Source organism: Accipiter gentilis, chromosome 12, assembly GCF_929443795.1.
Source record: "Accipiter gentilis chromosome 12, bAccGen1.1, whole genome shotgun sequence".
Classification (NCBI taxonomy): Eukaryota; Metazoa; Chordata; class Aves; order Accipitriformes; family Accipitridae; genus Astur; species Astur gentilis.
The window spans coordinates 20791533-20815532 of NC_064891.1; the positions used below are offsets into that span (position 1 = coordinate 20791533).

At 36.6% G+C, this 24000-nt stretch overlaps 1 protein-coding gene across 15 annotated transcripts in view; it reads left to right on the top strand.

The window, feature by feature from the left end:
• Nucleotides 1-24000, top strand: part of IL15 (interleukin 15) — a 51665-nt gene that overhangs the window by 18817 nt on the left and 8848 nt on the right. For all 15 annotated transcript variants that reach the window (XR_007507751.1, XR_007507748.1, XR_007507752.1 and 12 more), the window contains 4 exons: nucleotides 19860-19969; nucleotides 21237-21318; nucleotides 21809-21850; nucleotides 23430-23573. Coding sequence is in view for 9 of the 15 variants with exons in the window: in XM_049814723.1 (XP_049670680.1) it covers nucleotides 19860-19969; nucleotides 21237-21318; nucleotides 21809-21850; nucleotides 23430-23573 (378 nt within the window). In the remaining 6 variants the exon portion in view is untranslated. The remainder of the gene's footprint in view (nucleotides 1-19859; nucleotides 19970-21236; nucleotides 21319-21808; nucleotides 21851-23429; nucleotides 23574-24000) is intronic.

Genomic DNA, 24000 nt, shown 5'->3' on the forward strand with positions numbered 1-24000 from the left:
AATGCTTGAGCCTTGGAATATTATACAGATGGACTGCAAGACCTGAAGGGCTGTGCAGACAGGAGTCCTAACAGTCTTGATGTAGTTTGGCAATCCAAACTGTGCAAAACTATCTGTCATCCATGCATTGCAAAATTTTGTAAGCCTTGTTGTTTGATCTGTCTTCATCAAAGTGGTGAGCTAGGGATTAGTAGTAAACTATACCTTGAGGTGGAACTATCTCCTTAGTATACTGTTTCAACTTCTAGATTGTCTCTGAGCGGATTTTTATGATAATAAGCTTCATTTCCATGCCACGTAGTCATTTCACTATCATATCATTATCCAGAACAGCCTTGTGAATCACCATTCTTTCCCAATGTCCACTGGTGGTTTCCTGAGCCAAGAAATAATGCTCTCCTGAATGAAGTTGCTCCAGGAAAAGCTTATTCACAGCTTTTTTGCTGGAGAAAAGAGAGGAAAATGTCAGCATGGCAACTTACTTTCAAATGAAAGCATCTTCAAGTGGAAGTGTATTAGCACTTCTTTTTTTGAAGAAAAAAAATCTCCCTCCCTAAATACAATCTAGAAGTTTCACTTCAGCTCAAGACAGGTGATTCATTAAGTCCTTTTGCAGGGAACATGGGATTTTGTTGGATTGACTACAATCACAAACCCCCAGTGGTTTCTAACAGATATCCTGCAGAGGGGTTGGGGGATGGGGAGGGAGGAAAAGACCTCACAGTGCCATTTGTATGTACTGATTTAAAGAAAAACAGCTATGGAAATAACAGTTACTTCAAATGAATTCTGTTAGTTATAAAAAAATAAATACAGCTATATATTAAAAAGATATTTGCCATGCAGATATTAACAGTCACTTCTCTTGTCTACGCTATCAGACAATTTCCAACTAAACTCATAAAGCACAGGCTGCTATGAAAGTAATTGCTTCTACTGCACCATAACACAAGGCACTAGACCATTTATGTCTCATGATACTCTTTGTAAAAGTAGAATTGGTGGCCTTTATGTCTTGGCTAAATTCTTATGTGGGTGAGTAGCTTCCTTCTCTCTTGAATCCCAAGTGTGTGTTTCTTCATGTGTCCTTATCACACCTTCAAGCAACCTTTTCAGCAAAGACAGAGAACCTTGATTTGTATGCTTTGTACACTTGTGTCCTCTGAAATTTTGCTTATTTAATCAGTTGTTTGTCTTCCCAGAAATAGCTACCTACATAAAAATAGTGAGATGACTCCTGTGACTTCCAATTTCCTACAAAAGCTGTCTGGATAACTACATGGTTTTACTTTTTTAAAAATATTTTTTTAACATGTCCAGACAAACACAATATTATTTAATGGAATACAGCTTTGAGCCAGCAGTTACACTAATTTTGTTTCATACAAAAAAGATATTTCTCACCTCATTATCCTGTTCCACATAGTTAGAGAATTGTGCCACTGTCCTGCTCTCTTGCTTCTATTCAGAATTCAGAATGCTGAATGGTTCTGCCATAATTTGGCCGATCTTAGACTTTCCCAGCATATTTTGGTGGATTTAGTCCTTCCAAGATACAACTCTCTGTGCTACTAAAGAGGTCTGATATTAAAGTTCTCTAATAAATAATGTGAATTTCATTTTGCATCATGATAATAATGTGAAGGAGAGATGACCAAATAATATGTCAAAATGAAGATCCTGAGTCATATTAATCATCCACAATGCTTCTCATCTCATCTGCTTTTGATTTTGCAGATAGATTTGTCAACGTAATTTGAGAGGTATGCTATGGCATTTTAGACTTAAGTAATTTCTTCCTGTCTTTATTTGCCTTACAGCAGAATGTGCCTTTCACTTCACTTAATAGAATTAATTAATTAATTAGAAATCATTTGTGCTTCCCCTTCCCAGCTACCATTCTTTTTTCAAACATGAAGATCTGAGATGAGAGGGTTTTTTCCACTACAGCTATCTCATGACTCTTTTTCTCAGCTTTCAATATTATGTTCCCTCCTTAGCATAGTCAACAGATGACCCTATCACACAGGATAGCCTGTTTGTTGGCCTCAAATCCTATATCTCATATCAGGAAATACCACGTTATCTTCCTCATATTTAGTGAGCACCAACAGATGTTTTTTCCTCTTCTCTGCTCCTCAAATCGCATTCACACTGCCACCTGGGAGCATCAGGTGAAGTAGCCAACAGGCTCTGTAAATTACAGGAGATGACTGCAGCAATGGCAGACAAAGAAAGAAGCAGGAGAAAAGAGTACACTCTCTGGGCTGTAAGTTTGAGTTTGGCCATTTTATCTACCAGCCTTCAACAAAAAAAAATCCTCAAAGGGCCAAATAAATTAGGACTAAATTTTTGTTTAGTCAGCAGAAAACAATTGATACAAGCAGTAGCAAGGTCAGGCATAATCCAAATTCAGCGGTATCTTTTACTTACCCATTCTGCCCAGCAGCTCCCCTTTCAGGAGTTCTTATGATTATTCTGGCAACAGGCAAAAGTTAGATGTCCTTGAAAGTTTTTCATCTTCTTTTTCATATCCTTTTCCATTTTAAGAAGCAAGAGTCCACATGCTCTTACTACAAGACATTAAGCTGTGATACGCAGTTATCATATTTGTTATGAGACAAATAGCTCCCCAAGAATACTGAAGAATCTTCTCTAGAAGTGTTAGGTACTACGCAAAGAGCTCTCTCTCTCAAAAAAAAAAAAAAGGAAAAAAAAGAAAAAAAAAAAAAGAGAGATCAGCATTTGGTTTTGTCTTGGAACTAGGAACTGGACTCCCAGAAGCCTCTTCTAGTCTGTGATATTAGTGCTATGATACTGCATAATAAACAAGTGTAGTGTCTCAAGCCCATTGAAACCTGGCCTAGGTGTCACTGCGGTTTTAACTGCAAAGTGTTTGGTTTAGTAGCCAATCTCTCAAGAATAATTCCACTGTGTAAACCCAGAGGAGAAACTAATGTAATTTCTAAGGAGCAGGATGCTTGTTCACCTGAAAATCCACACTTGCATTCAGGAGAATTCTGTTCAGTTCCTGAAATCTCCACAAATTCTATGCTTGACCAGGGGCCATTAAAGCAATATTATTGTTTCTCACTTCTCCAGCAATAAAAATGACATTACAACTCCTTCCTTTTTGCATTTTGTCTGACTTGTTGAGATGTTTTGTAATCTCTTTTGGAAAACATTAGCCTTAGTTACAGGTTTACATAGTTTAGAGTATATCACACTAGGTTCCATCTTAGTGGATGTTTTCAGTTGCTACCATTAGACAAAAAGTAGTATAGCATTAACATAAAGTATGAGTTCTCAAAAAAAGTTCAGTCTTTCAAAGATGCAGGTGATATCCACTTTTTTTTTTCCTCAAAAAATGAGTTCAGAGGCAAATACAATCAGTTTGTTTCAGCGAAGCTATTATCTTTTTCTGATAGTAATCATGCTGATATTCAAGTAACTAAGTAGCATATACAATTATTTAAATTAATTCCTCTTCACTCCACCTTAAAAAAGACAGAAATCACACACACAGTTGGATGTGTATTAGTGAAATTTTGTTAGTGAAATTTTAACCACAATTTGGAAATGACTCAATAAGTATCCTTTAACTGAGCTTATCCTCTGACTGAATGCTAATCAGTTATCTTCTGCAACTGTAGAACAAAAGGAACATCAATATGATGTGAATTGAGAAATTCACACCCTTACGAGATCATTACAATTAAAGTAAACAAACATAGCTTCAGGAAAACTGCTGAAGCTTCCCGGTATTTTTTCCAATGATTTTGTTCTCCTGTGCTTGGCTTTGCTCACTTCTGCTTAGATCCTGCAGACCCATGGAGGACAATTAAAAGCAGGTAGGAAATTTAGAAAAATGTACAACTGTCACATCACATCAGAGATGGTTAGGAGGAATGGGCAAAATTTTTTTTCCAAAAATCTTCAAAACCATTCATATACTACTGAGATTCTGATATACAGTACGCTGTTATCAGGTCAGAATATGACTATTGAAGAAAATTTATACCAGACCCAAAACATTGCTAGAAAACATCTAACTGGATCTCACAGGTCTATAAAAACTGCAAGGCTTTAGATTATTAAAGAGATGCATTAAGCTATTCTGCTTTGATTGGTGCATGAAGCAAAGTGCTTGGTTCTATTTCTGCTAAATTACATGGTTAAAATGTTATTGCATTCACCCTTTCTAAAAATAGAATTCAAATATACAAGAGTTAGCAATATCATACAGAAAGAGTCTATTTCAGAAAGACACGTACCTTTATGAAGACTCTATGTAGGTTAACTTTGAGATTAAAAAAGACTTTTTAAAAGTCAGTCCAGCATTCATTTTCTGTAAAAGTTGAAACAAAAGCTTATCACACACTTACTTAATTTATATGGTAAAACTTGAGGAAAATACAGTGAAGATATTAAATTTGGTCTAATTTTTGGGAGACGTTTCCTTTGACAACTTTATCTCAGAAATACCCCCAGCCTTTAATAAAGGCTGGAATTTTTCAATGTAAAGTTTTTCAGGATGTGATGAAGCTTTTGCGGTCTAGTACTCCTGAATGACAAGAGAGATGTGATAAGAGTCTGCCCTTCCAATCCTGATTTATGAGGGGAATTGGCTTATTCCTGTAGCCAGAAACACAGCATATACATATATATTGGAGGAAGAGTGATGTGCAAGCTGGAGCTGACAAAGACCAGAGGGAGAAAGAGAAGAATTGAGACCTGTTCTCAATAGTGAGCTCTGCATAAGAGGATGCTTCAGAGCTTAGCTGTGGGACAAAGCATCTTGGTTCGAGAGAAATTTGCTAAGGAAAACATATGTCAAGTTGCTGTATTTACATGATTTTTGTCTCAGTTTCAAGTGGAGGACTCTTGAAACATCTATGTTGTCTCTGTAAGTCATTATCATGTAATTTAGTATAGAATACTTCTGATTACCAGCTTGAGGATGAAGGAGACCTTCTAGAGGTTTTGTTCAGCACCATGACTTCAGTGGTGCTGAGAAATGTGAAAACAGCACCAGGAGCTAGAAGGTAATCTTCATAGACTGAACCTACCCGATGTTCTGGTGTGAATGTGATTTCCACCACATCTGTTCTGTAACTGAATGGACACCTACCTTGATTAGTCAAAAATATTTTGGGAATGGAAAACAGTTGGGTCATCACTACAGACTTTGATTTTATACACATTTCTTTTGCTGATGCCATCATTTCTCCCTGTAGGAGCCAGTAGTTTCAAATCAATCCATTTACTTTCATTTCCTTACCAGGTAGAAGCAAGGAGCTGGGAGCTAGAGAGAATATAGGGAAACCCGAGAGAAGAGCTATGAGGCACTGGCTCTGAATTCCCCATGGGCATAAACCCAGTTGAAAATTCTGCTATGGGTACCTGCTATTACCATTTGCACTCTCTCTAGCTGATCAGAACATAAAGTGTAGCTCTCCTTTCTAGTATCAAATTTATCTTGAGTTTTGAGAAAACAGTCTTCAGCAGTTGGATACCTATGATCCAAGCAGCTTTACTGGCTTTCCTACTCTCTCTTTTCTATTATTCCATACTCAAATACACATGACTTGTGCATTGTACTCAAAACCCCCTATGCTACTAACATTTGTTATCTCAGTTAGGGGTTATCTAACAGTACCTGAACATATTATAAATGTATGGTGATACAATAGAAATGTCTAGAGCATGTACACTACTGATAGATTCACTCTTCAAGTATCTATGGGACTTCTTTTTCCAAGGGGATGTTTGTGAAACATTTTCTCATGTTCTACTTTTGAAACAATTCCTTCTTTCTTCTGTCTTCCCCCCCCCCTTTTTTTTTTGAAGGACAAAACCCCCACTCATCTCCTGCCCTCATGTAACTGAAAATACCTCTCAGATTCATAAGATTTTATGGATGCCTGTAGATTATTTTGCATAATTTAAATGACACATTAATATTTCAGGTCTCATTTTGAACTGTGTGCTATTTCAAGATACATGGGTCATAGTGAGGACAAAGTAGTTTTCTAGTAGTTTTCACCCGGCTAAAGATGAATGACCTGACAATAATGCAAATTTATATGCTGTGCCTATGTGACAATTTTTAACAAGAAACTAATAGATAATTTGACTACCAGTGAGTAAGATATGGTATTGAAAGTGAACTGACATATAAATGTTGAGAAGGCCAACTCAAGCGCTGTATTACACTTAGTAAAAGTGACTTTTCAACAATAAGGTGATCCAGCAAGATGGAGGGCTAGTACTGATCCTCTGTGCTTTCCAGTATCTGAAGGTTTTTGCCAATACCTTTCCTAACAGCTCAGTGCTCATACCATATTGAATGTATGGTAGCATCCAAGAACTGGGACAGACTGATTTATCTCAAAGGAATTTAAGACACCTGTTTTGTCCTGACTTAAATACCAGCAAACAAAAACCTGTTCATTTAAATCATGGATCTTAATTTTGATTTCTGTTTATACTTCTAAAGAAAGGGTAATTTTCTCTAGTTCACATAACCACTACAAATTTTTGCAAATGAAAGAAACCTTTACTTTAAATGTACTACTTAGTATTTCTAACCAGAAAAAAACCATAAGGTGCCATATTTCTTAAGCAATTTTGTAAGTTATTGTCGTGGTTTAACCCCAGCTGGCAGCTAAGTACCTTGCAGCCACTCGCTCACTGTCCCCCCCACCCAGTAGCATGGGAAAGAGAATCAAAAAAAAAGCAAAACTCATGGGTTGAGATAAAGACTGAAAGGAAGGAAAAAAAAAAAGAATTGGAATATACAAAACAAGTGATGCACAATGCAATTGCTCACCACTCGATGTCCATCGACGCTCAGTTAGTTCCTGAGCAGCGATCCGTGCCCCCCACCAGCCAACTGCCCCCCAGTTTATATACTGGGCATGAAATCCTTGACTTACTATAAACACTGCTTAGCAACAACTAAAAACATCAGTGTGTTACCAACATTATTCTCAGAAAGGAAGAAACTAATAATGATATTAATAACAATAAGAAAATTACAATAATAAAAGGATTGGAATACACAAAACAAGTGATGCACAATGCAGTTGCTCACCACTTGCTGACAGATGCCTAATTAGTTCCTAAGCAGTGATCCACCCCCCAGGCCAACTCCCCCCAGTTCATATACTGGACATGATGTCTTATGGTATGGAATACCCCTTTGGCCAGTTTGGGTCAGCTGTCCTGGCTGTGTCCCCTCCCAACTTCTTGTGCCCTTCTTGCTGGCTGGGCATGAGAAGCTGAAATATCCTTGCCTTAGTATAAATACTGCTTAGCAACAGCTGAAAACATCAGTGTGTTATCAACACTCTTCTCATACTGAATCCAAAACATAACACTATACCAGCTACTAGAAAGAAAATTAACTCTATATCAGCCAAAACCAGGAAAGTTATACACTCAGATTCTTAACTGTTACAATGTTTTTATCCTATAAGATTGTAAGTGATGACTTTTTTCTTGCTAGTTTGTTCTTTAATTTGCTTACAACTTTTGTCAGTCTTCATTCCAAAGAAATAGGAATGGAAGTAACATGCTCAAAGAATATTTGAATCTTGACTTGTATGAGTTAAATGTGAGTAGCTAAACTATTTCTGATACAGAAGAAAAAAGGATCATTCTCAAAGTAATAGGTTATTCTTGTTGCTCAGTATCCCTCAGATTTTCTGAATGACAGGGAAGCATCTTTGGAAGAAATATGGTAGGCATTTGAGTAGTATAAATGCCTCACTCTTACTGAAACCAATAGAATAAACTGATATTTATCATCCCCTCAGCTGACCACAAGCTTCGGTCTATGGGATGCAACTTTGCTATGTGCCCTGAAGAATTCTATACATGCCTGCCTTGGTGCCAAAAGTAATCTTGAAAGTATGGTACTTTGTCCCAGGTATTTAGAATTAGTAAACGATAGCCCTTCCATGCATTTTTTTTTATTCATAGTTTGCAACTAAGGGAGAAGAAATTTTGTTTTCTCTTTTTCAACTAGGTTGCTCAGTTTTGAAATAGCTATTGCCAATGATGAAAATGTTCCCATAGTGCCTGGTGAACTGAAACAAAAATAAATAGATTGAAATCACAAAGAAATGAAATACTTGTTTTCAGGAAAAGAGTAAATATCGGCATTTGTTCTATTGCAATGTCTGAAAACAATACGTATGTTTACTCGAGGTAGTGACATTGTGACTTTTAGAAAACTCAAGCTGACTTTAAAAATGCAAGATATGTTCCCTTAGGTTATACATGTTTGTAAAAGCAGTACTCTTTAGAAAATTACATTATGAAGAGGCCTCATTAATGTAACATTTTGCATTTTTAAATTACTTATCATCATATATGAAGTTTAGAACTTAACATTGCCTGTCAAAGTTTGAAATGTAAGCTGGAAAAAATATTTACGTAGAAGAAACTGCTACATAAAATTCTAAAAAAATCCCTTAAAAAAGCAAATATTTATCTATGCTGATAAACAGCAGGGAAAAATGGCTAGAGAATTTATAAACTTGAAATCACTAGCCCCAAATCTGACAAACTTTATATGCATTCTCCTTTGCTGGAGATTGGAGGATATATCAGGGTGGTATCAGCATGGTCTTCCCTTGGCATTCACAACTGGCTGGGGTTGGATATATCAGGCCTAGAGGACTTTTGCTTACAGTTAGCTCTGCTATTCCTAAATTCAGTGTGCTTCTCTAATTCATATCAGGGACGCGTACCTAATTTTTAACCTGTAAGGACAACAACCCTTTCTCATCAGCCTATTACATTTTACCTGTAAGGTACATACTACCTGGAGACCAGCAGGGGCTAATGAAGAGTCATTATGTGTGACATACTACTTACAATAGGATTTTCTTCAGGCCTTTGAGTGTACAGAGGGTGTGTAAAGAAGCTTTAATATAAAACAGGTTTTCAACAAGATGACCTCTGCATGGCTACTCTGATGCAAAACTGTTACTAGCTGCCTATACAGGTCTAAGACAAAGATCAGTAATGTCAGTCAGGCTCTGAAAGCGAAAGGTAGAAAACCCAGTGGGAAAAGAGCAGGCACAGCAACTTGCAGGCTCAATATCCAAGTATAAAACAAATAATAGTATTAAATCTGACCTAATCAATTTGGAGGAAAGACTTTCTGAGGTGGCATACAGCAGGGGTACTGTAGAGTGGCAGGAATGCATTAGTCGCTTTGGAAAAAATCAAACAGATGTAAAATTTTGAAAAAAATTAAGAAAGTTTTGTTTTCTGAGACTGAAATGCTGTTGGACCTGTTCTTGCAGGAGTGTTGAAAACTTCTAGGTGTGTGCTCTCAGGAGGAGTCATTTAATTCAGTAGTTCAGAAGTTCAACTTCTGAAGCAGAGAGTTGGAACAAAAATCAGTGAGCTCAGTTAGACATATAGAACTTCCTGGTTTTAGGGAAGGAAAGTGTAAAATTCTTCAGGATACACATTTCAGCCATACTCTCTGCTATGCTGATTATCCAGTTTGCAGGTCTTATGGAGAGGGCACCAGGAACATTGGTGAAAGAGCCTATTGCGCTATCTTGATCCTTGGAATGAGTGTTTGCATTGATGGCAACTCTGGTTTTGGTTTGGGAGTTGCTGTAATCTTTGGAAGTAGCAAGAGTGTGCTGGTGTGTTCATTCTGACCTGACATAGGTGTAACACACCTCATTTTGTTCTGATTTTGTTCCCATGTGGAAAGAGGCACCCAATGTTACCAGTTAAGTTTTCAAAAAAAACCAAAGAGAAATGCTTACATGGACAGAGTCAGCTGGTTCCTTGGCCTCTTGAGGTCCCACACGGAAATGCCCAGAGATTTATTATTAATAGCCTGAATCATAGAGAATGCAGTCATAATACTTTGGTATAAAGCTAAGTCTTAAGGTCTTCAAACATTTAGTCAGGGAAGTTTCAGAAGCCAGGTGGCAGCTTGGGACTCATCTGTAATAATTCACATGAATTTTCCTTACTGCTTTCATTTCAGTTGCATTCTGCCACATGTCTCTATGTGCACTATGCATGATGCCTATTTTGGCTTTAAGACTAAAAGGTGCCAGGCTGTATGTGAATGGCCATATTTTTGGTGACTTCTAAATTTGATTCCACCTTTACCAACCCTGTGGACCTTACATGGCATTTGGGTGAATATCTGCCAAAACCAAACTTCGTTAGCTGTTCTTAGAAAGACAACAAAGTAAATTAGTTTGCAATTTTGTGCTTCCATTCAGGACAAATAGATACCTTCCTTTGGTGGCAAGCAAGTAGTAAGCAGTCCTGGTGGGAGAGCAAAGAAAAGCCTATATAAGACAGCAGGGCTATATTTCCTTCAGCAAACTGAGTATTGTTCAGGCAAACAGTATGACACACAGTTATTAATATCTTTGGTAATTTATATAATTTTTTTTTAAAGAGAGACAATGATTGTGAGGCAGATAAAACACTGTATCAGCCCTTACTTAGAATGACATAGAACTAGTTTTTAGCTTTACTGTTCCAAAGTGATGAAAAAACTTGCTTGAAAAAAAGACTATGGGGAAATACTATCTTTAGCTTCTCCTCCTCTTATGCCTTCCCACAAGGTAGATGTGGCACATTTACTAAACCAGTTACCTACAGCTGAATCAGGCATTTATTTCAGTGGGAGCTGCTGACATCAGCCTGTTTTGAAAATGAGACTATTTTTTTTTTAATTGATTTTTTTAATTTATTATCACTTAATTACCGTCATCAAAGTGAGTTGCTTTTGGCTTAACATCTTGTATGTAAATCAATGAAGTAAGCAATACCAGAATGCAGACCTGTAATTTTATCCAAGAGTTTATTCCTTTTCAATACTATTGTTCCACATATCTTTATAACATAAAGGCACACAGGGATTTATTTGTGCTTTGCAGTATTGCCAATTATTTTATATACAACTGCTTTTAACATCCCTTGTGAAGTACTTTTTTCAATCTTTTTAAAAACACTTTTGTCTAAATGAATGTACTCACGAGTAGACTCATCTTACCCTTTCTGAAAGAAAATCTGAAGTTTTCTGGATGAGTGCTGTGCTGCACTGTTATGAACTACGACACCATTTATTCTTTTTTAAGAGCTACAGTAACAGAAACCAGCTTAATATAATTTAGTATTGCTTCAGCTCTCATTAGTTAGCACACACACAACCTCTTCCATTCCTCTATACATTCTGGGTTTGGCTGCCAGGAAATGAAGGAAAACCATCACCCATACAAACTGAAGAAACCTCAAATAATGACAACTACTGTATTGCACTCACCACTTGCATACATATAGAAAAAGTGGTTCAGCGTGCAATCTCATAATTTGTTACATTCCACAAAAATACATTCAAAATTTACATGAAAGGGGGAGGCTTCTGTAGCACACACTAGAGCTTTTCTGATAATCAATTTTCTTGTAACCTAAGGCAAGAAACTAAGGATGATTGTTCAGTTGCTGTAAGTCTTCCTGCATTGTTATTTAGAAGTGATTTAGAATACTATAAAGCAGAAATAATTTCTTTTCCAAATTTGTTTGCCTTTCCTATGCAGAAATATGAAACAAATCTATAGTAGAGATATTTTGTTCTTCTTTCTTTGAATCCTGGTACTAATTTTTTTCTGCCTATTGATCTGTTTACAATCTTTCTTTTGGAAGTTTGTGTGCTGGTTTCCTCGGCTGTTCAATAAACCTGTTTTTCCCAGGTTAACATTTTAGTCAAAGTCTAAACAACTCTGGCAATGGAAATAGCTTCATTGGTTTCAGTAAAGCTATGGCAACTGACACACATTAGGATTTCATTCTGCGCTTTAAAGAAGAATAAAAGCACAAGAAGCTCTACACAAGCACTCTATTTTGAGTATTTCAAACTACATCCTGCCTGTTTACTTCAGGATCCAGTAAATTCCAGTAAAACTATCACTGTAAAAGAGGGTCACAGATTATAATTTTCCCTTTTTTAAAAAAGCTCTGAAAATACTGCCTTGCTTTACTGTTTTGAGAACTGTATTTGTTATTTTTAGTCTTCTATCTATTACAAGTGTGTTACAGACCTCTATTAGCATATCATATTACTCACAGTCTCTGAGCTGAGTATTTTGCTAAGACTGAGATATTAGTTGTCCAGCAGTTGCTCCTGTGATAACTATTTTATGACCTCAGGATTTCCAACTTCTATGCATCAGTATTACATCCTTTATATTTTTTACTGCTTAAGTTTCTGTGTTTGGCACGGGTTTAGATGTTATCATCCTACCACTAAACACACAAAAATTTTGTCCCCAATTGTATTTTTGTTCCTTGTTGGATATTTGTTGCCGTGGCATAAAAACATCACAAATAATATTTACAGGGAGCACCTAACAGCGTATATAGATCAGGACACATTTTGCTAAACAAACTTCAGTGCTGACTAGTTCTGGCTCTTTTTTTGTGTGTGTTTTATTAATGTCCTTTACATTTCAAATCTCCTGTGATTCAACTGCTTGTTAATCTGGGAGAGTATACTCTGAAAGGCCTTTTCACTAATTATTGCATATTGCATCCTGAGGGGGTCATTTGGGGATAAATGGTCAAAGCTAACAATCTGTGCCTTAAAAATGAAGTTTTTTACTTCCTCAACTCATTAATTTTGCCACTACCAAAACTTGGGGCTTCTCCATTTATCAATCAGAGTGTTTGTCAAGCAAACCTAGCATTAATGTCATATATGCTTGTATCAGGACAACATTAAGTGGATCTTTCATAATTTACTAAGTGATTGATACCTTGAAAAGACTGACATTACATGGAAGGATGTAAAAAGAAAGAAGCATGTATTAGCTTTCTTTTCTGGCTGGATTTTGCCAGCTGGCAAAAAAATGCTTAAGAGGGATCCTGAATTGACAGGCAAGGGGTAAGTCTAACCTATGGAGTAAGCAACATGTTTGATGTCCTGGTGTCTCAGTCATGTAAATAAGGGATCTGGCACCCCTATTTCAAGCAGAACTTTTAGTGGAAGAGGCCTGTAGTCATGGAGTATGCATTGTTCTGAGACTGTGACCGACAAATTAGTGAAAGCAGACAGACTAAAAGGAAAGCTCTTAATTTATAATATTCATATTCAACTAGTTAATATTTATCCCTAAATACTGCAGCACTTCTGTTGGGTTTCACTGCTACTGTGACTGTAAGGTTCTTTGGAAAGGTATAACATCATTCTTTGCACCAGGGAAAAACTTCCTCTCAGGCCTATAGCCAAGTATAGGACACATCTTCATAAGGCATAAGCCCCGTCCTCAAGCATGTTTTGCAAAAAAAAGGTCAAAAGAAACATTTAACTTCTTACATTTCAAATTCTGATGTTTAAGGTATTGAGTGGAATAGCAATGATTCTGTGACCTTTTGGCAAAATTTTCAAGCAGGCATTGCAAACTTTACTTTCTGGCATGAATGCCAATTAGCAAGAGCATATAGGAGAAGGAAGTCCTACTGGATGACTGTCAAAAGCAAATCAACAAGTATTTAAGCAAACAAAGAACACATAAAAGCATAAGTGGCTAAAGTGGAAGAGTTTCCTGCCATGCTGATTACTGAGAATACTCTTTTGAAGGTCAACAGTACTCACATAACAGGCAGAATAAGCTAGGTAGGATAGTACTCCACAGGAGAGTTGCCACTATACAATAAAAACAAGGAAAGCTATAGTTCTTGGGTGGAGGGGGGTGAAAGGGAAATAATCAAATAGGAATAATATTTAAAGAATGCCCAATTTTAAAATGGCAGCTGCAAAAAGGCTTTAGCCTGCCTAACTAGCTAAATACAAAACTTCTAAGAAAGCACTTTAGCTTTGTGAAATAAAGGCTTGAAGACATAACAATCTAAGGCATGTTTTGGCTGTCATCCAGACAAGCATTCAAGCATGTGATTCAGTTTAACACTCAGTAATTCCACTGATTTCCTTTCTGGATCAGTAAGTACAAGCTATACAGAAACGTGGAAATCTCACTCTTTGCCTTCTAACCTTGAGAAGGAGAGCTGCTGGTAACACCTGGTAGAGCTTGAGGGCTAGTTTCCTAGGCTTCTATGCAAAGATGGGTAGGAAGGGAGAAGAGGAATGAAAATGGCTGTGGAATCATAACAGATTCAGGCACCATGATAGCAAAGACACAACTTTTTAACGGTTGCTGCATCGAATGGTGTTCAGAACAGAACTTAGCAGAGCTGTAAAATAAGTTTCTTCGATACATGGGACTAGGCTGTAGAAACTGGAAAAGGATTTAAGTCCCTGGTACTAGATCCACTCATAGGAAAATACTACTTTCTGTTGATATTGGTAACACACAAATGAAATTACCCTCAAGATGTGTTTTAAGGGCTGCACCTATAGGTGTCATCTGCTATGGAGTTTCTTATTGTCTCAGAGTACAATAATGTAGCTCTCTGTTTTTATCTCTTAATTCTATCCTATCAGAATAAATACATTCTGACACTAATTCATATTCAGGGGGTTTTCTTGTTTGTTTGTTTGTTTGTTCACTTTAAACTGTCTAGAGGAGCTTAGGAATGAGAGAGCAGAGAGATCCTTCGGTGAGTCTGCTCCTTTGACTTGCAGTGTTTTCCAGCATTTACTTCATAACAAGGCACTGAGAACATGTCTTTCCTCTAAAACTTACTCATGATCCATGAAAAATTGATTTCAAAATTACTTATTTAAGGGCTCAATACTGAAACATCTATCTAGTTCAGAAGTATTGCTTTCTTTATGGGCTCCATTCCTTTTTTAGTCACTCCCATTAGTTTATGAAATTTTTACTCTCCATGGCTTCTCTCCTGAAAAAAAAAAAAATAAATCTTAACACCCCCCCACCCCCGCTTCTTTTTTACAAGACTAGGATACAAATAGGAAAAACATCTGATTTTCTTCCTAACCTCATAGATTCTGACATTAAAAATGCTCTCTATGCTTCTGAACGTAGAGAAGGAGCTCAAATATTATGCACAATACACAACCTTAAATAGACACAGCACTCTAGTTGTGCAACTACTTGGCACTTTGTCCCCTTGAAAGGGATTACCCTAGCACAAGAGGACAGAACAATTAATTAGTGGAACCAACAAAAAACAGTAGAACAAGAGCCACAGGATGAGATTTGATTGGGGGAAGAGCCAGAGTTCTCTAAAGGAGGCTATAATTATTGTGGCAAAGGAGACACTGAAGGAGAATTCCAGAGACAATGCAAATGAATGGGTGCAGAGCTCAGCTCTGTACGATGTAGGCAGTACTTGAATATGGATCTGAAAAAATATACTTTATGCCTGAGAAGTTGCTCAATAAAACATCCAAGTACTAGAGAGGGCTGGAGGTGATGGTACAATTTTAGAGGGAAATTCGCAGCAGTAACAGAGAAAAGAAGAGAAGATTTACAGGCCTTTGTTGCACAAGAAGTCAAAGAGAAAGTGTTGAGGACACCTATCTATAGAACAGGGCAGAAGCAGAGACTAACGAAAATAGGATAAATAATGTGCAAGAAGAGGTCTATTGCACTAGAGAATGAAGGTGAGAAATGGGCAGAAACAAAACATTGTTTGGCAACAAATAAGAGCAATACATCGTACACAGAAAAAAGGAAGGGAAACCAAGAAACCAAGGATGAACAAAAATGGAATACAGGTTGTTATAAGAGAGAATGTCTGAGGAGGATGATTTGCTTACAGGAGTAAGGAATGGAAGGACTAGTGATGCCTATCAGCACCACTGAGACTAGCCAGAAAGCCCAGAGGCAAAGGGAGAGAGGACTGATCAAGAAAAAAGCTGTGTGCTAGAGGTCAAGAAGTTAGGGAAAAATTGAGAGCAACCAAAATTAAGCAGGTTAGACTTTAGGTTTTTTGGGGGGTTGGGCGGGGGAGGTTGCAAATAGTGAAAGATTCTTCAGACATTCCAGGATTCTGAAAGAACTGGACATAAAGTTCTGGCAGGGGAACATATTACCGAAGTATGAGCTGCCAGTGTGATACAGTCATGAAGAAAACACTGGCGCTAGCCAGTTCCCTACTTCTCACGGAAAGTGAAAATATTAGCAACAGTTTCTAAATCTTTGATGAGATCTCAGTATGTTGTATGCTTCTGGTCACTTGTTTTCAAGAACAACGAGGCAGATGACGATTGCTAGTAAGATCACAGAAATGGAGGCAAGTGTCTTCAAGAGACTGCATTGTATAGTTGCAGTGGGTTGACCCCGACTGCCAGCTAAGCTGCCACCCAGTCACTTGCTCACTCCCCGCCCCAGCCAGACAGGAGGGAGAACTGGAAGAGTAAAAGTGAGAAAAACTCAGGGATTGAGATAAAGACAGTTTAATAGTAAAGAAAAAGAAAAAAACCCAAGTAATGCAAAAGCAATCACTTGCCACCTCCCACCAGCAGACCAATGTCCAGCTAGTCTCCCAGGAACGGTTAACTTTGAAAAACTCCCGCCCTCCTTTAATGCTGAATATGATGTTATATGGTATGATGTACCTGTTTGCTCAGTTTGGGTCAGCTCTCCTGGCCATGTCGCCTCTCAACCTCTTGTGCGCCCCCCGCCAGCTCGCTCACTGCTGGTGGTAGGGGAGAGCAGAGTGAGAGGAAGAGGTGGCCTTGCAAGCACTGTTCAGCAGTAACTAAAACATTGGTAAGTTATGTAACTTAAATACTGTAACTTAATGTAACTTAATGTTGTAACTTAAATATTGTAGAGCTATGGATATTTTCTTTGGACTAAATTATTTCTGTGACAGCCAAAACAGCAAAATCAGCAACTGTTTCTGCCTTGTTAAAGAAAAGTTTTGTCATTTGCATATATGTTTGCTTCTTTAAAGACAAAACAGTACTACTGTGGCTTAGATTGACTTAGATTTTACTCAGTGGTAACTGCTCTTTTAAGTGCTTCATTTTAACTTCATTATTAAAAAACCAGCATTCATTTTCCAAACAGATTATTGTGTATATCATAACTCTCAGTTGCATTTTGGAATAACATATATTCACAAAGGATTTAATATTACCTTAACCTAGAGTTGGTAGGTTATCAGGACACAAGCTACAGATAAAAATAGGTATGTATTTAAATGAGCTGCTCCCTTGTCCAAAGTTCAAGCTTCCATAAAACAGGGGTAAGTATCAGAGGCATAATGAAGACAGAGAGGAATTGGTTAATGATTAAACAGAGTAAGAAATTAAAAAGTGACACTGGCCAAAGAAAATTTTACATTACAACAAAATGTGTTCAAGGCAGGAGAATAATTTGTCAAAGCATGTAAGTGACCTAACAATCCTGATGTTGAATACTAGTTTGGATGAAATAATTAAGAAATTCAGGTAGGAAATAGTCCTGAATTGTTGAAAGGAATGTGTTTGGTGATCTACTTGATGTTAAGAAGCTGTTTTTCTATAAACAAATGGAATACCCTTTAGAGTATGCATGTAGTATATTTTTTTTATATGTTTTACAATCAGTACAAGTTCTCTATTACTCCTAAAAACTAAGCTTTTCCTTTAAATTAGCAATGATTATTTCATTACAGTAAAAGTTACCTACCATATTTAAGAAAACCAAAATCAAGACAACTACATTAATTATTAAGAACCCAGTGTTCAATTGTCATCACAGTGAACAATTATTAAAAAAAGGAAACAAATGACAAACTAATGATAACCCTTGCCCATTATTCATTAGGTACTATAATGTATTATTTTCCTCACCTTGAACACTTTGCTCTACAGCATAAATTTGACAATGCATTTGGACAGGAACTCCCTCTCAAATCAGCTTTTTAAGGCCCCATAATACTAATTATGAAACACAAAGCTGGTAAGTGCTTATGGAGCCAACATAAGTCTTCCATATTTTAATTTGTAGCCACCTCCTCTCGTTTGATAGAAACTGGCTTGTAAAATGATCAAAATGTTTACCTATTGCAAAATGTTTCTGATACATTTTAAGTAATTTTGTTAAAACAAGTTTTAAAAAATGTAAACATGGGATTAAAACGTTTTCTTCAGCTGTATCCAACAAATCAGATTTTAAATGTCTCTAAATGTACTTTGAGTTTCCCCATAAGGCTACTTTTGAACTTCAATTAAATAAATTAAAAAAGCACAAAAACCTAAAATAGGATATTTTTTAAGGATTAGCAAATCAAATCAAAACAGTTAGTATGCATATTTTAAAAAAAACCAACAAAACACAACAAAAAAACCCCAAACCCAACACCATGACAAATTTCAGATCAAACAATATTAACTGTGGAAATGTTACAGCCTTTCTGTCATACTATAACAAAATGATTTAGCTCTTTTGACCATAGCCAAGCAGTTAATATTTCTTTTCCATTATATTCTTGTATGTTTGGGAAATATATATTTATATATACGTAATAGTTTGGTTTTAATACTCACATATTTTCAATTTGCATTTGTTGTGGAAACAGTAACAGATTGAGCCTTGGGTTTAGACATAATTTGGGTAACAATAACACAGCATGTTCCATACTGAAATAGTTCAGAAGATGGATGAGATATTATGTGCTCTGGCCTTACTGTAATTTAGATTATCTATTTATCATTCATTTACATACTTCTTATTTAACAGGTTTTGGACACACACAGGTGATAAAAGGGTCTGGCGCTGCTTTCCATTATTGAGTGTGGAAATTTATGTAGTGATTAGATTATTATGCTATTTCAGCTCTCTCTGTGGGTTTTGGAAACAAAATACTTGCAATATATCTAAAACATTTTCTACTTAAGAGAGTAAAAGATGTTTGTTACAAATACTCTTCAGAAGTCCCCTGTGACATGTAAGTATTACTCTTCTGGCTTTGCCAATAGGTGCTTTAATAAGGTGACTTTCAGCAAGTAAGCTGCAAACCTGACAATGTATGGATTGATCTCCCATTTTGATATTTTCACCACTGCACAGTGCTAGCTCTTGTTTTATTATTTTCTCTGGTCCGCTTTTAAACATTCACTCGTAATTTAGTATGTAAATAAACCACTGCTAAAGAAACATTGTTTGAATCAGTTAATATAGAAGTGTTGCACATATAATAAGAAATAAACCCTTGGATCAAAAGCACAGTTGCAGATAATTAACCTAGCTCTGTGAAGAAACTGTATCAGCTTAAATCAAAGGGCTTGTGACTTTGGAACAAAGGTTCCGAGGCTGTGCACAGTGAAACGTTTGCTGATGGTCAACGCACAGCTCACACCTCCTCCTTATTTCCAGTTGCCAGACTCTACTGACAGAGTTCTTAAATGCATCACTTTCCACTATTAGATGTACATTGTGTAAAGAAGTATAAATATATACTATATCTAAATATTATATTTAAGAATTATACATATAACTATAGCATTTGATGTATTTGCTGCAGATTTTCATATATATGCAATCACAATATTGTAGTTAATGTTTTAGTTGCAGGTAATTCATAGAATTTGGGTGGCAAAAGGTAGCCAGGGGAAAGATCTCCAGGACGGAAAACAAAACAAAAGTTCTTTAATATTGTCCCTGCATTAAATTGCAGTCTGCATTATGAACAGATAAATAAATAGGGAGCCCAGGATGAGTTCAAATTTTGGCAGTGTGTCTTCAGCACCTGATTTTCCACCAACTGTTTTGTAAAGTGATTATATATTTCTGCAAGCTACAAATCAGTTGGTCTTTCAATCTACACACAACAGGTAGTCTTGTCTTGATTGGATGTCTTGTCAAATTGGTTAATTAAGTCAGTACTAAAGCAAAATTGTGTGAAATCAGATTGTGACAAGCTATCGTCTTGGTTGTGTCTTTCAGAAAACACATCTGAAAAGTATTTGTCTGCAGTATCAGCTGTATCTTCTTCTGAACAGCCATTTCTTTTGCCTTTTAAAGAATGAGATGGGACTAATCATCTTCTTCCTATGGTAACTACAAAGTCAATGTTAATTAGACAGTAAATACAAACTATTTATTTTTACTATTACAGCTGTTACGTGCCTCCAGTCACTTTAGAGAGTGGATCCTCTCCTGCCATGATATGCAGTTCCCCATTGCTTTGTAAGCCATGGTCCCTTACTTTATTCTGTCTTTGACTAGGCTCAGTCTGGTCAAGAATGCATCTTGGCCCTAATCTCTGTGATAACCCTCAAATTGCTGAAATTGTTGCATTTAAAGACCTCCATCAACCACCATATGTCTTTGCAATGAAAAAACTACCACATGTGAGCATTTTTAAATAGGTATGCTGAATTATGTGTATGAGACGCCTCCTTCCATTCTCACTCCAGTTTCCTGTCTTAGAAAAGTGGCCCTGCTTCTAAGGGCCTACATGCCCCACTTGTTTTCTTCTTGTGCCCCTTCAGTCTTTGCTAAGGTCTGACATTTCTTCTCTCTCTCTCTCCCCCTGGCAAAAACATGGCAAGCAAGTGTCTTCTGATTCTTGTTATAAACCCATCTCTTTTTTCCTTTCCCCAAAATCTTGTAATATTCGAGCCTTTGGTTAAGGATTAAATGTTTAACAACTGCTTGTTTTAAACCAGCTTCCCAAAACAACTGGTCTGTCTTTCCCTACATTGTCATATATTATTTATAGTACAGCAGTACTGAAAGACATCAAAATTAAAGATCCAAGTGGGGACATATTAAAACCGCAATTCACATTCCAAAAATCTTTCAAGGAGAAGGAAATCTTCCTTCCACCCTTTAGTGGTTCACTTTGAGCAAAATCCTATCCATAGCAGAAGGAAGCTTTCCTGTATGCAAAAAATTACATCTAAAATGACAAATAATATTTCTACAGGGCTTAAGGTAGAAAATGCACAGTATCAGGGGCTGGTAGAAAATTTCAGTATAAGAGACTTTGAAATTGGTGATTTTTTTTGTATACTTCAAAAGAATTGTAGCTATTTTACATTAGGTAGTTGAACCTTTCTCTTGCAATTACATGCTATAAACCCGGCTTTTTTAAAAAACACATTAAGTGTTTGTACAGCGGGTGACTCTGAGACACAGATTTTATGTATCTATATGATTTTATTTGTCAAATATACTTGCCCCACACATTTACCATATGTATATATACATACAAACAATGTATCTATAGTATCTTAATAATCTCTGACTTTTTTTCAGCATAAAATTTATGTATACCTGCTGTTTAGCGCAATGGTCACTGGTTTTCTTCTGTTTTAGTGCTTATGTACCAAAGACAGCAGCAGGTCATTGCAAGTGGGCTGAAGTTCTGAAAGATTTGGAGCAGATCAAGACATCCAAAGTAAGTTCATGAAAAAGTCAGCATTTCATATAATCATAGGAGCAGACATAATTAAATATTTAGCACTGTACTCAGCTAAGAAGTGTCAGTGACAGGGAGCAGGAAAAAGGATGGTGTTTGTATAATGCCATTTCATGGGTGGAAGCAAAGCAATAGAAGGTTAAAGGGAATTAGAATTGACCAAATACCGCGTACTCTAGAATTAAACATCATTTTCTTTCTCACTTTTCCTAAGAAAAGGGACAGTGGGCTTGGGAGTTAGGTCCTTCAGAGAAAGTACGGTGGGACTCGATTCTGATGAGTCCTCCTCATAGTGAAGCCCATCCTGTGGGTTACTAAGTGACTTTAAGATCCCCTGACTTGCTGGCTCCCAGTACCTGGATGGACTGGGCCTTTCAACTTGGAGCTAATCCATGTCGTGCAGAGTTAGCTTTATTATCTCTAAATCTGTTAGTTAACGTTCATAATTCTAACTTTTGTTTTCTTTTAGGACATTGATGTCAGTTTATATACTGCAAACACAGATGAGGGTGTAAGTAAACTTAAAATTTGACCACAACTGGTCTAATAAGGTAGCTTCATTTCTTTACTAGCAACTTTTTCCTAAGGCAGCCTTGGTCTAATTTGAGAAAAGTTTCAAATCAAATAATTTGCCTTGGAAGGAACAGTTCTGTTAGTTAAAGTACTTATGATAAATTATGTAAGCTATTAAAATTAATCAATTAAAACAGATGATCCAAATGATCTTATCAAAGTGAACACTACTAAAATAATGTTGGTATTCGTTTGTAAATTGAGGGAGGAAAAAAGTGTCAAAGAAACTGCCAAAGACAATTATTTAACACCATGCATTATTTAATAGAATAAAATACCAGAGAAGTGGAATATGGAGAGTAACTGTCAGCATCTACCTGTGCATTTCTCTGCTTTTGTCACTCCTTAGTTTAGCAGCAAATACCTAGGTAGTCTCAAGGATTTAGATTTCTAATAGTTGCAGATTATATTTTATCCTGCAAGGGATGAATTATGTTAACTTGTCAATATAATTCTTAATACAATCATAGAAACCTATGTAAAATATAACCATCTTAAATGCAGTTTCCATAAATTCATTCCTGAAGAGACTTCTTCATAATCTGTTGCTGTGGACCTCAGTCTGCACTCCATGGGACACATGCATCCCACCAAGAAAATGAATCCAGTCATCTTGGTATAGGCCGGGTGGAATTGGCTGGATTCATTGCTGCGGTAGTAGCCTTGCTTCTGTGACATTGCTTTCCTGACAACATAAACTTTCACACAAGGACTGCGCCAAACACAGATGATACATGAATCCTGCACGTAAAGAGTTAATGAAAGATTTCCTAGAAACGATGGACTGACTACCTCATGCAGAATAGTCTCAGCATGCACGCAGAATACAGCAATGTTGATGTATTCAGTGGATCTGGCAAGCCTGAGAAAGCACAGAGTCTGATGTGTCTGTACAGTTAGCCTTGTACATGACAGGAAAAAAGGTCACAAGACATGCATGTCCACATCCACACACATATTCTCTTAACTGAACTGAGCCAGAGAGGTTAATCCATTTTAATGGCTGATTTAATACCTTGTAATGTCAGGAGGATTTTCTTGAAGTGGGACAGTCTGATATGAAAGTCAGACAACCTAGGACTTATTCTTGGCTTTATTGTTGACTTGATGGAGAAATTAGTACCTCTGCTTCTTTTTCTTTAATTTGTGAAATACGGGTAATATCTACTTTCTCTTGTCCCCTACCTATTCTGAATTCAGATCTCTGAATGAAAGTGCTAGAACTACTAAGAATAATACTATTTTAATGCCACTATGTCTAACTATATCCCAGACTTCTATCCTAATTAATTATTTTCCTATGTTCTTCACTAAGACACAGTTTCACCTCATTTTAGCAAATTGGCTGGCCTTTATGTTGCTAGCTGTCACAGCCAATCTTTGCAGATATTTAAAAGTATTTGATAAGTAAGAAGACATAGCTGGTAAATAAAAATCAGCCACTTTGTGGTAAATTATATCTTACATTCACTTATTCCTTTTTAATCGTAAAACGATTACAACTTCATTTTTTTCAGAAAGAATGCCAAGAACCTGTAATGAGATGCTTTTTCTTAGAGACAGAAGTGATTCTTCAAGAATGTCTTATCAAAAATTGTAGTAAAACACAGGATGTATGGAACATATGGAAAAATGGAAACGCAAGCTTAGAAAATAACAAGGTAAGTAACACCAACGGTCTGTGGAAAAAGAGGCAAATCAAAAGTGTTTCTTCAGTAGCAGAAGTACCTCTTTTGTTATATAAAAGGTGGGATGGTACAGATGAAAGCAAATGGGATCCAGTAACCTGTACATATAACAATGAAAAAGCTACACATACAACAATGAAAAAGCAGAATTTAGTGCTTTTCAGAAAAATACTTTCAGGATTCCCATCAAAGCAAATACTTCAGACTGTGCATGCATATGTGTGTCAGGGCATTTGAAAGTTTATGTATAAATAACAGTTTATAACTTCAGTATCTAAAGTCAGGTATGCTTAGACACGTACAGAAAAGTATCCTAATTTTCAAAGGGACAGCCAATTGCATCTTTCACTGAAGTGCTGTATCTTTGAAAGCTGATTCTACTCGGAAAGCAAGCCAGGAG